Genomic DNA, 15,484 nt, shown 5'->3' with positions numbered 1-15,484 from the left:
CGGATAGTTGAAGTGGAAAGAAACGTCTCTCTGGATATATTTTATGACTATTTTTGAGTTCTTTTGGTTTTTCATGAATTTAAAATTCATTCATTCATTCAACAATGTATGTTTTGGGTGTCAAAAGCATGTTATGTCTCAGAGATGCCGGAATATCTCTAAATCTCTACAGTCTATCTCAGGGGGGAAAAGAACACTTGGGGGTGACTAGCAGGCTATTTCATAGCTAGACAACAAACCCAGAGCCGCATGAATAGGTGATCACAAGTAAATTCTGACCCCTAATTCTGCTCTGTTAAGATAACTTCTTTACTTCAAGTTTAACAATTTATTCTCTTTTAGTCAAATCCAGAATCTTGCCTCTCCTCTGTTTCTCTTCCTTGGGATGGCAGAGGACGTGTGTATAGATGACGGGACTGGGAGGACCCATGTCCTGCTCTGCTGGCTCCTCTGGACAGGGCCTATGCTGGTGCAGGCACCTCAGAACACTGGTGTCAGCCACGTAGGTGCTCACACTGGAGAGAGATGAGACATCCATCTTCATGATTTAGGTCGTTAATAGTTGGGTTTTTCTTTGATACGATGGTCTCAGTGCCAGTGGTAGAGAAGACTTTCTCAGAATTCAGCTTCCTTCCATATTCCTGGTTTCAGAGTGGCGTGCTTTTAAAAGAAGTGTTTTTAGGGGCCGGCCCAGTGGTGCAGCGGTTAAGTTCGCACGTTCTGCTTCGGTGGCCCGGGGGTTCGCCGGTTCGGATCCCAGGTGCGGACATTGCACTGCTTGGCAAGCCATGCTGTGGTAGGCGTCCCACATATAAAGTAGAGGAAGATGGGCACGGATGTTAGCTCAGGGCCAGTCTTCCTCAGCAAAAAGAGGAGGATTGGCAGCAGATGGTAGCTCAGGGCTAATCTTCCTCAAAAGAAAAAAAAAGTGTTTTTAGTGTTTCACTTTTATTTTCAAAATATTTGTATCACTTATTTGATATTATCAAATACAAATTTTGAGTTTAGTCTTAAATATGACAGGTTTTTTAAAAGTGCTGAAACATTTATAGAAGTCCAAAAGTATTACGAAAGGTGGGAAGACAAAATTTTCATAGCAGATCTGAAGATTAAAAATTCAATATGGTTATGTAGTCATAGAATGATTCTCTTATAAAATTCAAATGTATTTTATTCTAATTTACATTAACATTATTTTTATTTTTATTTTACTGCCAGTTATCTATTTGCTGTCCTTTTTTTATCTTCTTTTTAAATTACCTGATATAGAAAATTGGATGACTTTTTTATAGGAAGAAAAGAAACTGGAAAATAAACAAAAAGTGAAATTAATTCGTCAGTGTCCGTATTATGAGGAGTGGCCTACTTTATCCATATATGAGCTAGTTGGACTCATCAAATGGAAAAAATTTCCTCCAGGTCATGGTGAGTTTAATGCAACTTCGGATCATTTTCTTTACATAATATGGTATTATTGGAATTTGCAATTTTTCATAGTTTTCAAGTTTTATATAACATTTCTTCGTATGAGTGTTTCCCTAATTCATTCAATGTTGACTTTGAATTGGACCTGTTTCTTATTAAAAATCATCCCGTACTGGCTTGATGAGTGATCTCAGAACTGGCCTCACTCCCACCTGCCTCTGTGTCTCCCCACAGCCCTCCCTGGTGCCCCTCCCTGACTGTCAATGTAAGCAGCAAACTAAAAAGGAAAAATGTGGTGAGAGCTTACAGTCCTTTTTTCCTGTTCTCTGGGTCGAGCAGGTACTTAAGCAGCAAGTTTGCATATCTGCATCTATGCTGCACGTTATCCGTGGAAGACACCATGAGAGAGAATAGGCGAGGCTGACATTAGGGACACCCGCAGTGAGGCTGTCTGGCTACGATGTGTGGATTTCCTGGAGTATGTGCACACAAAAAGTGTAGGTGGCGTTGAGTCATTTTGTACAATTTTTCCAACTCTGAGAGCCTGCTAAATAAGAGATGCCAACTGCTATGGACTGAATGTTTACGTCCCCCAAAATTAGTATGTTGAAGACCGAGTCCCCAGTGTGAGGCTGTTTGCATGTGGGACCTTTGGGAGGTGATGGCGTCATGGGGGTGGAGTCCTCATGAATGGCATTAGTGCCCTGAGAAGAGGGCCTGGCCAGGTGAGGACGCAGCAAGAAGGCAGCTGTCTGCAGAACAGGAGAGGGCTCTCCTAGACATTGCATCTGCGGGCATGGTGATCTCGGACTTGCCAGCCTCCAAAACTGTGAGAAACGAGAGGTGGTTGTTAGGCCACCTAGTCTCTGATGCCACAGCAACCCAAACCGACTAAGACGCCAACTCAGGAGGAGCTTTCTTGGTGGTTCAGAACCTTAGATCTCCTTCTGTAGGGAATCACTATCGCCCCACAAGAGACGGGACAGCCACAAACAACAGAGAGAGGTTTGTAACCTTGCCTGTCTCTCCTCCTAGTCCAACAGTGGAGGGTCGAGTACCAAGATTATAAGGAAAGAGGACGTGTTTGAAAGAAATATTTCCACCTCACGCCTACAGAGTCCTAACTGTAGTGAGGGATATGGTGCCAGGAGGAGGACAACACTTCTGAATTAAGTTTGAAATTAAAGTTCTAAAAGAATGGGTTTGAGTTGTAAATTCCATAATGTGACTGTTCTAGTGACAAAAATATGGTGGAGAAGTTAGGGACTCTGGTGAAGATGCCCTTTGAGGAAGTGACTACATAACAGAAAAGTGAGATTCAGCTCAGCGCTGTACAGAGAGTTCTCTTATTGGAGAAAAGTAAACAGCGTTAGAAGCAGGTTTGTGCTTCAAAAACTGAGATTCTCTAATGAACCCGTTAAATTTGGTAAGACCAGAAACACCTTCCTGAATTTGTTTCTAATTTCTTTCCAGTGCTTGTTTTTATGCTTTCTTCTTTTTTTTTTTTTTGAGGAAGATTAGTCCTGAGCTCATATCCTCCTCTTTTTGCTGAGGAAGACTGGCCCTGAGCTAACATTCATGCCCATCTTCCTCTATTTTATATGTGGGATGCCTGCCACAGCATGGCTTGACAAGTAGTGCATAGGTCCACACCCAGGACCTGAACTGGTGAACTCTGGGCCACCAAAGCAGAGCATGTGAACTTACCCACTGTGCTACCGGACCAGCCTCATTGTTTTTATATTTTTATATTTTATTTATTACTTTTTGAGATAGTGTTTAGCCCATGTTTAGATGAATATATATTTTTCTCTTGCTTTAAAAATTAAATGAGTCATATTGCACTTTTGTTCATAAAACATTTTTCCTAATGATGTATAAATGTCATTTTTTGGCAAACAGTACATATATAGAAGGCAAGTAGTAAACTAACTTGTAAAAAATTGGGAACTGATCTTTTCTGAATTCAATGTATTTATTGTATGGAAACAATTTTCTTTTAAATGTGGATGTTTTGGATTTATCATGGGTTCCCCATTTTGTATCAGAAATTTCAATCTTGGTCCATGCTTCACTTTCAGGGCTATTTTCTATAAAAAATAATATCTTAGCCTTGCTAATCTATTAGGACATTAATATTTTTGAGGTGATTAAAAGGAGGAAAGAAACCATATTAGATATCTTCAATTAAGTGAGTCAAAAGAACATGGAATTTGGAAAAGGAGAATAATTATGTGCTTTAATGTATTTGATTACTGGTGAATAATATGTGTCTCAGTCTAAAGTATCAATCAAAATATTTAAATTTTAGCATCAAAGAATTAAGAAGGTTCTGACGTGACACACAGTTTCTTAGACTATTGCTAGGTTCAAGTTCTTTTTGGTAAATGTCTCAGGAAATAATGGTGGAAATTATGTATTGCATTGGACAACGTGTGATTATATTGAGTCAGTCAAAAGTAACATTATTTTTCCACTGATTCCCGAACATATAACTGTGTGGTGCTTACACTTATACAGTTTTAAAAATCATTTATCTCGCTTAGGGAAGAATGACAATTTCACCAGATGCTCTTCAAAGCACGTTTCAGCTCTGAAATATCACGATTCCTATAAATAAACATACCTAGGTAAAGAATAAATCCTGTCAACCTAATCTAATTTTCTTTTATGGGAGCGACAAACGATACATGAAAGAGAAGCATTAGCTATAATACTTCTCGACTTTACTCAAGATTTATTTTGAATTTTCATCAGAAAACATAGAGAGCGTAGCTCAAATTATACTTTCATTATCCAGGTTTAAAATTAGCAGTAGTGTGATTTCCAAAGCATAATTATGTGTGTTTTGATCTTATTTTAGGAATGTATATTGGATGAAGTTTCAGAGAGATTTAGTTCATTATTCAAAAGCTTGATAGGATTTAGGATTAATCCTTGGCAATCTACGAAATAAGTAAAGCTTATTTCTAGCTCTATTTCCTTTGTTAACTTCTTAAGTCTTCTCGACTTTTGCTTCATATGCCAAGAGAGCCTGAATGCAACATTGCTTATAGTTTGGGCCTGTCTGGTTTGTATTCAACCAACTAATATTCCCAGATGTTATTTTTCCAAGGCGTGATTGGCTGGGAAATGGCAACCAGATGATCTCCGTAATCAAACTGTTTCTGTGTCTATCATGTGTGTATGAAAAAATAGTAAATTAACTTGGCAGCAATGAACTATTGATGTACATTTTATTGTTATCCTGCTTTATATCAGCATGCTCCATCTTTTCCAGGTAGCATTTGACATAGCAAACATAGTAACTAGAGATACTAAAAAAACTGTAGTGACCAATTTAGTTCTGAGAGGTAAAATATGCCAATATAATAAGAGTAAAAATGATATCTAGTCTTCCCAAACCAAAAGTGGAGACTGTCAGCCACAGAACACACACTTTGAAGCTCTACTGGAGGAAAGTTTGAAGTTCTAGGCTTTAAATCCCAACTTTTTAACATCGATCTCTTGCAGATCAACTATGTGCAGGAGATCAAAACTCTTAGCCCCAAGGCACACTCTTGAGCACCCCAGAGCCAGGTTTGTGCTTAGAGGTGCCATTGATCCTGCTGTGTTTTTGTTCCTCCATTCCTCTTTTACTAGTCTCTTTTGCATTAAGCAAATATTTTCCACTGTAACATATTAATTCATTTAATGATTTTTAATAGACACTACTTTTTGGAGCAGTTTTAGGTTCACAACAAAATTGAGCAGAAAGTACAGAGATTTGCCATATACCCCCTGCCCCCAATCTTGCAGAGCATCCTCCACTAATGACATACTCCACCAGAGTGGTACATCTGTGACAACTGATGAGCCTACATTGAAACATCATGAACCAAAGCCCATAGTTTACATTAAGGCTCACTTTTGGTGTTGGACATTCTATGGGTTGGATGAATGTTTAACAATATTTATCCACCATTACAGTATCGTACAGAACAGTTTCACTGCCCTAAAAGTCCTCTGTGCTCCACATATGTGAAGCATAAATTATGTGGACTTAGGGGGCTGGCCCCGTGGCCGAGTGGTTAAGTTCGCGCGCTCCGCTGCAGGCGGCCCAGTGTTTCGTTGGTTCGGATCCTGGGCGCGGACATGGCACTGCTCATCAAACCACGCTGAGGCAGCGTCCCACATCCCACAACTAGAAGGACCCACAACGAAGAATATACAACTATGTACCGGGGGGCTTTGGGGAGAAAAAGGAAAAATAAAATCTTTAAAAAAAAAAAAAAAATTATGTGGACTTAAATTTTTAACTGCTTTGGATAAATATTCATCCCCCCTGTCCTCCCTAATCACTGGCAACCACTGATCTTTTTACTGTTTTTTTCTTTTTATAGTTAGCCATTTCCTGAGTGCCATAGAATTGGAATCATGTAGTATGTAGCTTTTTTAGACTCTTTCTTTCACTTAATAATAAGTATTTAAGGTTCCTCTATGTCTTTTCACGGTATGACAGCTCATTTCTTTCTAATGCGGAATAATATTCCATTGTCTGGGCGTACCACGGCACCACAGTGTATTCATCCATTCAGCTACTGAAGGGCGTCTTAGTGCTTCCCGGTTTTGACATTATGAACAAAGCTGCTATAAACATCTGTATGCAGGTTTTTCTGTAGATATAAATTTTTAACTCCTTTGGGTAAATATCAAGGAGCACAATTGCTGGATAGTATGGTAAGAGTGTGTTTAGTTTTGTAGGAAACTTCCAAAGCGGCTGTAGAATTTTACACTTTCACCGGCAATGAGAGTTCCTGTTTCTTCACAGCCTTAAAAGCATTTGGCGTTGTCAGTGTTCTGGATATTGGCCACTCAAGTAGATTTGTAGTAGTATCTCATTGTTGACTTAATCTGCATTTTTCTGATGACTTACGGGTGGAGCATCTTTTCAGATGTGTATTTGTGATCCATATATCTTCTTTGCTGAAGTGTCTGTTAAGGTCTTTGGCCCATTTTTTAATCAGATTTCTTGTTTTCTTACTGTTGATTTTTAAGAGTTCTTTGTATATTTTGGGTAACAGAGTTTTATCAGATGTATCTTGTACAATTTTTTTCTCCCAGTCTGTGGTTATCTTCTCATTCTCTTGACACCGTCTTTTGCAGAACAGAAGTTGTTAATTTTAATGAAGTCCAGCTTATCAATTATTTCTTTCATGGATCATGTCTGTGGTGTTGTGTCTAAAAAGGCATCACCATACCCAGTGTCATCTATAGTTTTTCTTATGTTCTTGGAGTTTTGTAAGTTTGCACTTTATGTTTCCGTCTGTGATCCATTTTGAGTTAATTTTTGTGAAAGGTGTAAGGTCCATGTCTAGAGTCATGTTTTTGCACATAGACCCCAAGTTCTTCCAGCACCGTTTGCTGCAGAGACTATCTTTGCTCTATGTGTTGCCTTTGCTCCTTGTCAAAGAGCAGTTGACTATATTTATGGGACGTACTCCTGGGATCTCTGCTCTGTTCCACTGACGTATTTGTCTATTCTTTCACCAATACCACCCTGTCTTGATTACTGTTGAATTATAACAAGTCTTGAACTTAGGTAGCATCACTCTTTCGACTTTATTCTTCACTTTCAATATTGTGATAGCTCTTCTGGGTCTTTTGCCTCTCTGTATAAACTTTAGAATCAATTTGTCTATATCCACAAAAAGTTGTTGGGAATTTGATTGGGACTGCATTGAATCTATAGATCAAGACATTTTGACACTATTATTTTCCTATCTGGAGTGTGGAATATCTCTCCATTTATTTAGTTCTTTCATTTCTTTCATCAGAGTTTTAAAGTTTTCCTCATATACATCTTATACTTATTAGATTTATACGTTAGTATTTGTTTTTTGGGGTGCTAATGCAAATCATATTGTATTTTTAGTTTCAAATGCCAGTTGATCATTGCTGGTTTATAAAATCAGCTTTTGATGTTGTGTATTTTTCTATTGATTTCCTGTTTTCAATTTCATTGATTTCAGCTCTAATTTTTGTTATTTCGTATCTTCGGCTTACTTTGGGTTTAATTTGCTCTTCTTTTTCTAGTTTCCTAAGTTGGAAGCTTAGATCACTCACTTTAGATATTTATTTTTTTCTAATGTATGCATTCATTGCTATAAATTTCCGACAAAGCATTGCTTTCCCTGCATCCTCACAAATTTTGGTAAATTGTGGTTTTATTTATATTTAATTCAAAATACTTTAAAATTTTCCTTGAGGTTTCTTCTTTGACCCATGTATTATTTAGACGTGCGTTGATTAATCTCCACATATTTTGAGATTTTTCCAGTTATCTTTCTGTTATTGATTTCTAGTTAATTTCATTGTGGTCTGAAAGCAGATATAGTATGATTTCTACACTTTTAAATTTGTTAAGATGTATTTTATGGCTGAGAAAGCAGTCTATCTTGGTGAAGGTTCCATGTGAGCTTGAGAAGAATGTGTCTTCTGCTGTTGTTGGATGAAGTAGTGTATAGATGTCTATTACGTCAAGTTGACTGATGGTGCTGTTGACTTCAACTGTATCCTCACTGATTTTCTGCCTGTGGAATCTTTCCCTCTCTGAGAGAGAGGAGCTGAAGTCTCCAAATATTATAGAGGATTCACCTATTTCTCCCTGCAGTTCTAGCAATTTTTGCCTCACATATTTTGATGCCCTGTTGTTAGGACATACACCCTAAACGTCCTATGTCTTTTTGGAGAACTGGTCCCTTTATCATTATGTAATGCTTCTTTTTATCTCTCATAATTTTCCTTACTTAGAAGTCTTCTCTGTCTGAAATTAATATAACTACTCTCACTTTCTTTTTTGATTGGTGCTAGCATGGTATACCTTTTTTTTTTTTTTTTTTTTTGGTGAAGAAGATTGGCCCTGAGCTAACATCTGTTGCCAATCTTCATCTTTTTGCTTGAGATGGTCCCTGAGCTAACCTCTGTGCCAGTCTTCCTCTGTTTTTTATGTGGGATGCTGTCACAGTATGGCTTGATGAGCAGTGTGTACATCCACACCTGGGATCTGAATCCATGAACCCTGGGCTGTGGAAGTTGAGCAAACAAACTTAACCACTACACCACAGGGCCGGCCCCTCCATACGTTTATTTTTAATCTATGTTTGTCTTTGTATTCAAAGTGAGTTGGGTCTTGTTTTTTAATCCACTCTGACAGTCTCTTTTAATTGGTACATTTATGCCATTGATATTCAAAGTGATTATTGATACTGTTGGATATTAGCTACTCTATTTGTTACTGTTTTTTTAATCTCTTACCTTTGTTCTTTGTTTTTATTTCTGTCTTCCATTGGTTTTCTGCCTTTTGTGGTTTTAATTGAGCATTTTATATGCTTCCGCTTTCTCTCCTCTCTTAGCGTTTCCGTTCCACTTTGTTTTTTACTTTTTTAGAGGTTGCCGTAGAGTTTGCAATATGAATGTGTAACTAATCTGAGTCTACTTACAAATAACACTACACAACTTCACAGGTAGTGTGAGTACCTTATAATAACAAAATAATCCCATTCATCCCTCCCATCCCTTGTGCCATTGCTGTCATTCACTTCACTTATACATAAGCACAGCTAAGCACATAGACATTTATAAGTGAACATAGCCAAACACAACGTTGCTATTAGTTTGAACAAACTGTTATTTGTTACATCAATTAAGGAGAAAAGTAAAAATTTCTATTTTACCTTCACTTTATGCTTTCTCTGATGCTTTCCCTTTCTTTATGTAAACCCAAGTTTCTGACCTATACCATTTCCTTTCTCTCTAAAGAATTTCTTTTAACATTTATTGCAAGGCAGGTACACCAGCTACAAATTCCCTCAATGTTTGTTTCTCTAAGAAAGTCTTTATTTCTCCATCACTTTTGAAGGATAATTCTGCAGGGTACAGAATTCTATATTGTGGATTTTTTCTCTCAACAATTTCAATATTTCACTCCACTCTCTTCTTGGTTTCATGGTTGCTGGGGAGAAATTGGTTGTAATTTTTGTCTCTGATCTTCCATACATAAGGTGTTTATTCCTCTGGCTTCTGTCAGTATTTTTTCTTTATCTTTGATTTTCTGTAATTTGAAAATAAAATGCCAAGGTGTAGGGTGTCCTTCTTTTTCTTTTTGGTGTTTATACTACTTGGTGTTCTCTGAGTTTCTGAATCTGTGATTTGGTGTCCGACATTAATTTGGAGATATTCTCAGTCATTATGGTTTCAAATATTTCTTCTGTTCCTTTCTTCTTCTGATATTCACATTATACAGGTTACACCTTTTGTAGTTGGTCCACAGTCCTTGAATATTCCGTCCTTTTCTTATATGTTTGTTCTCTTTTGCTTTCACTTCTTTAGATTTCTAATGAGATATCCCCAAGCGCAGAGATTCTCCCTCAGCTGTGTGCAGTCTGTTAATAAGCCCATCAAAGGCATTCTTTATTTCTATGTTGCTTTTTATTTCTAGCATTTATTTTTACTTCCTTCATATAATTTCCTTCTCTTCTCACATTGCCCATTTGTTCTTGCATGCTGTCTACTTTATTGATTAAAACCCTTAGCATATTAATCATAATTATTTAAATTCCTGGTCTGGCAGGTCCAACATTCTGGCCATGTCTGGTTCTGATGCTGGCTCTGTTACTTCTCTCTGTGCTTTTTGCTGTTTAGTATCTTTTGTAATTTTTTCTTGGTAGCTGGGCATGCTTTACTGGGTATATGGAACGGCTATAAACAGGTTTTAGTAATATGGTCATGATGTGTAGACGGAGGAGAAGCATTTTATCGATTTGCGATTGGGTCTCAGTCTTTCAGTCAGCCTGTGCCTCTGGACCGTGAACGTCACAGCGCTTCTCAGTCCCCTTCCCCTCATTAGATAGGACGGGATGGCCAGAGCGGGCTGGAGTGACGTATTTTCCTTTCCCCAATTCAATTAGGCTCTGATAAAACCCCCTCAGGTGGGGCTGTGGTTAACTAGCTTCTCCTGAGGGCAGATCTTGTTAAGACGAGCAGAGTGTGCTGGCCTATTTCACATCAGAAGCATGAGGGAATTTTTCTCTGATATTTGCTGTAGGAACCTGGTAGAGATCCAGGAGGTAAAACTCACAAAAGTGGGGGGATCCCCTGATGCCTGGGTCCCCCTGGAGTTTTTGACTCTCAGATTTGCCCACACTGAGTGTCCAGAAATTTGTCAGTTCCAGTTCACGTTCTCCTGCCTCGGCACTGGTTCCCGTGGAGGTTTCTGCTCTGGTGAGTTGGGATTCTCTGTATTTCCCTGTCTGTCTCTCCAATTTTGGGGACAGCAGTTGGCTCTATGACCTCACTTCCCTTGCAAGTTAAGAATTCTTGATTTTTCTTTATTTTGTTTTCTGCTTTTTACTTCTTGTTAGGATGAAGTGATGACTCTAGAGCTCCTTACACGCTGGTCCAGAGAAACCAATTTTTTAATATATTGCTATTTCCTTAAAGTTTGCTCTCAGACTAACCATACACTTCTCAATTTATCAGAATCTACTTCAGACTTTTACCAACTTAATTCCAGTTAGATATAGAAATATTACCATGTATCACTCTATTTACTTTTCCTCCTTTGTTATATGTGTTGCATCTATACGTGTTCAAACTGAACAATAAATTGTGATTACTATTGTTATATTTATTTTACTTATTTTGTTTAATTATTATACTATTATAATAATTATCATTATTTTATAGAATTTTACATCTTTTAAAGAAACTGTGACAAGAAGGGAGGACAAGTATACATTTATAGTGTTTGTTACATTAAACACTTTATTTACCATTTCTAGTTATCTTCTTATTCCTGTGGATTTGTTACCATCTGCCGTCCTTTCCTTAGTCCAATGTAAGTTTGTTCCCATTTGTCTCCTTGTGTTGTTATTGGCAAATATACTACATTTCTTTATTATAGACCCCAAACCAGAATCATGTACTTATCATTTCACACAATCATTCCTTAAGTCAGTTAAGAGAAGAAAGGAGAAGAAATATGCGTTTATGCTGCCTTCTGTAATTACATATTTATCTTCAATGGTACTGTTTGATTTTTCAAGAGGATTTAAATTTCTCTTTGGTATTGCTTGCTTTTAGCCTGAAGAACTTCCTTTAGTCTTTCTTTGAAGGAATTTGTGCTAGAAATGGATAATCTCAGGTTTTGTCTAACTGAGAATATCTTCCTCTATCTTTGAAATATATCGTTGTTGGCTATAGGATTCTTTGTTGATGGTGGTTTTTTGTTTTGTTTTTGGCACGACTTTGAATACAAATGGCCCTCCATATCAGAGAGTTTTGCAACTGCTGATTCAATCAACCGCAGATGAGAAACCGTGGATACGAAGGGCTGACTGTATTCACTGCGCTATGCCATTTTACATGAGGGACTTGAGCATCTGCAGATTTTGGTATCTGCAGCGCTCCTGGAGCCAATCCCTCAGGGATACTGAGGGACGACTCTATGTTATTGCATTGTCTTCTGGCTTCAGGTTGTTTCTGGGGAGAAGTCAGTTGTTCATCTTACCATGGGTCACTGGTGCATGATGGGTCGTCTCTCTCTTGCTGTTTTCAAGACTTCCTCCATCTTTGGCTTTTAGCCCTTTTACTGTGATGTGTGTGTGTGCTTATTCCTTCTCACCCAGCACCAGAATTCTCTGTGACCACTTGCACCTCTTCTTTCCATTTCCTCTCTTTCTACCCTCCTTTCCCTTAGTCTACTTACCCTATAACCTCAGCTGCACTAACTCATGCTGAGGTCAACTTTATCTCATCATTCATCACTTTAGAATATTCTTTCTTCCCATTGTCATTAGATTAAAATACAAAATCTTTGCTATTATTATCCGGGCCATGCCTGTGTCTCCAGGGTTTATGTTGGATCATTCTCCCTTCTGTCCATGTTGCAACCATTCTGGACTTCTGCTATCTAGTGGGGCCCTTCTCTCTGGGCTTTTACACATGTTATCTCCCCTTCCCAGACAAGTTCCTGATCCTTCACCTCACTAAATTTGCATGTTGTTAAAATGACTTTCCTAGACAATTTAAGTTCTTCTGCTGTCATTTTGCCCCCCCCCCCAGAGATCTCTGTTCATCCCACACCTGAGGGTTCAGCAAAGTTTTCTGTGAAAGACCAGATAGTAAATACATTAAGCTTTGCAAGTCTTGGACAGTCTCTTTTGTGGTTTCTTTTTCTTCTTAATCCATTTAAAAAATGTTAAATCCATTCATTGCTGGAAGGTCGTACAAAAATAGTCCTCAGGCCAGATTTGGCCCATGGGCCAAAATTTGCTCACCCCTATCCTATGTCCACAGTCATGTTATGGCACAATTAATAGTTTAAGACTCAGTTTTCCCACTAGGCTTAAAATTCCTCTGGAATGTGTCCATCTTATTTTTCAGTACCCAAAAGAATGCCTAGAATTTGTAGACCCTTGAAAAATATGTTGAATGAAAGAACAAATGAATATTTTAATGTCAATGTTTGCCTTTAGACCAAACATATGACATATTTCTCCCAGAAGTAGATAATTTAACTCTTTGCTGTTCAGTATATGTGGGTTGCATTAACACTTGGTATATATTTTCTCCATTTGAGGGAAATGGTATTTTAAATATTAATATACTTGAACATACTTCTGTTGTTAAATTTCGAATAAAACAAAATTTGTTGCTTTACTGTCTTTGAGTAGAAGTTTAAGAGAATTATATCATTGTAATCTGTCAACCATTAAGAATACTGGGAGGCCACAGTGTTTTAAACTCATAATCCAGGTAAAATAAAAGCCAATTTGAATCCTGGATCATATTAATTAAATAAGACAAACATTAGCATGAAATAAGGACAACACCAGTTAAAGGCAGTTTGAAAGTCTGTTCTCTTCAAGAAATCACCAGGAATAACAATTTTTAGAATCTATCAACTAATCACTTATTTTTACTCATTATGTTCAAATTTCACTATATATGCAACCAATTGTCTATAATACAAGGTAATGAGAAATGGAATTACCACTGGCAAATATAATTCAAGATTAGTCTCCTATCTACTTTTTAAATTTGTCACCATACACATTTTTGTTATAAACATCCCTCTAAGAAACTATTTCTGAGGATGATCGATCCTGGAGATTGTATTGTTGAGTGCCCCTCTCAAACGCTTCTAACCGGCCTCCCTCCGCTGTGGAGGCTAGAAAAACTAAAGACTACATCTCCTAGAATCCTTTATGCAGCTTCAATTTTGCTTATGGCCTGAGCTCTGCCAACAGATATGCTTATAAGATGTTTGGAAGAAGTCAGGGAGCAGCTCTTAGAGCACAGTGATGAACGAGATGGTTCCCATGTCGCCGCTAGTGTTACAAGTGAGGAGTGGCAGCAGCGGACGGAGAGGGGCTTCCTTTGGAGGGCCTCCGTGCTGTGGGTGGAGCTTTCCACTGCCTGAATTTTTCCTGACTCTGTAGAATTGAAACCTAGTTTCACAGTTTTCCTAGAGTTTCCTAATATCTTCTAATAAACCCTCTTCTGCTTAAATTTAGATAGAAAGAATCTATTTTCTGTACTCAGGAACCAAGAGTAGTAGTCTGATTGTGTATTCTATCAAAGTTGTTCTCCTTTATAAATAAGTACTTTTTCAGAATTTCTTCATTTGGCATTTAGTCAATATTTTTAATGAACACCTACTATGTGCAAAACACAGTGGTAGTTTCTTTTGTGGAGATGAGAAGAAATACATTTTAAAATCACATAAAATGAACTATTTGAGTAGCTACAATGCGTTCATTACTATGTACTGTAGTCTGACTTTGATTTTGATCTCAAAGTTTTAATAATTAGAAAAAATACAAAAGAGTCTAATTGTAAAGTGATGAGATGGATGACAAATATCTTGCATTAAAATAACTTTAAATATCTCATAGATATACATATTATCTACCATGATAATTGTTAAGTGACTATTTTCCAACAGATACAGTAGAAACTGAATGGGAGAGAGGATTTTTTGAACATGGTTGGACAGTAGGTGGGAGTGATAATTCTCTGCAGGAAGACAGGAGTCAACATATGGCTTGTAGATCTTGATGCAGGAGAGCTGAGCAAACAGCTCAAGTCAGGTGCTTATTCGTGATCATTGGGAGCTCAGTCAAAACTGTAGAGTCTGAGGCATTTTAAATGTTATGTTCACGTACTTGTGCATTGTTTTATAGCTAATGTGGTATCCTTAAAGGTTTTTGAATAGTAGAATAAACCTGAAGAAGTAAAAGTTTTAGAGGAATGAATCAGGCAGAGCAACATGAATGATGGTTGAAAGGAGAGAGGCACATGAGACAGTGACACTAATAATGGAAAAAAATTAATGTAAGAGGCATTGTAATTATTCAGGGTATTGTATGGAATAGACCTGTTCAAGTACATTTTCAGAGCTCCTTAGTATCCTCGACAGTCTGCACCTGTATGTCATTTTCTAAATTTCACCCAGAGTGCTTTGTTGCTGCATAGATGCACGTACGTCTGTGGATGGCAGCCCAAACTCTTACTCCAGACACCAGGATTCTCAAGCATGGATTTAAATGAAACTGTGCTCTCACCCACCACCTCAGAGTTAGAACAAACTTTTCCTAGTGTTTCCCAGAGATATTTAAATACTGAGCCCCCCATCCCGACTCCCAAGTCTTTTGTGAGGCTTGCCATCGTTTATTAGTGTTCGTGGGAGAGTAACTTTTTTTCCTACCCAGAGACCAAGCTAAACATAGCTTCCTCAATGACTTGCATCATCTATGAATAGTATTCATAGTTCATGTTTGCATTGAGAGCCCTGGTATTATACGGTATATTTTTTCTTATTTCCTAACTTGTAAAAGCACAGTTTTTTCCTTCCCTCTCAGTTTGGTCATTAAAACCCAAGCCTTTGGTTGTTGCCCTCTGCAAATGATCCCAAGGATGCTGAAGGGTCTGCTTCCCATTTGACTTTTCAGCTGCATCTGTAATTTGTATTTCCATTAAAGGATTTATGGTGATACCCCTAAAGATACGAATTCAG

The 15,484-nt window shown here is 37.8% G+C and overlaps 1 protein-coding gene across 1 annotated transcript in view; it reads left to right on the top strand.

The window, feature by feature from the left end:
- Nucleotides 1-15,484, top strand: part of CNBD1 (cyclic nucleotide binding domain containing 1) — a 391,920-nt gene that overhangs the window by 273,075 nt on the left and 103,361 nt on the right. The window contains exon 9 of the mRNA XM_070480954.1: nt 1,293-1,425. Coding sequence (XP_070337055.1) covers nt 1,293-1,425 — 133 coding nt within the window. The remainder of the gene's footprint in view (nt 1-1,292; nt 1,426-15,484) is intronic.

Source organism: Equus asinus, chromosome 12, assembly GCF_041296235.1.
Source record: "Equus asinus isolate D_3611 breed Donkey chromosome 12, EquAss-T2T_v2, whole genome shotgun sequence".
NCBI classification, from domain to species: domain Eukaryota; kingdom Metazoa; phylum Chordata; class Mammalia; order Perissodactyla; family Equidae; genus Equus; species Equus asinus.
The sequence above is the reverse complement of the archived record's forward strand: the minus strand, read 5'-3'. Positions and strand labels throughout refer to the sequence as shown.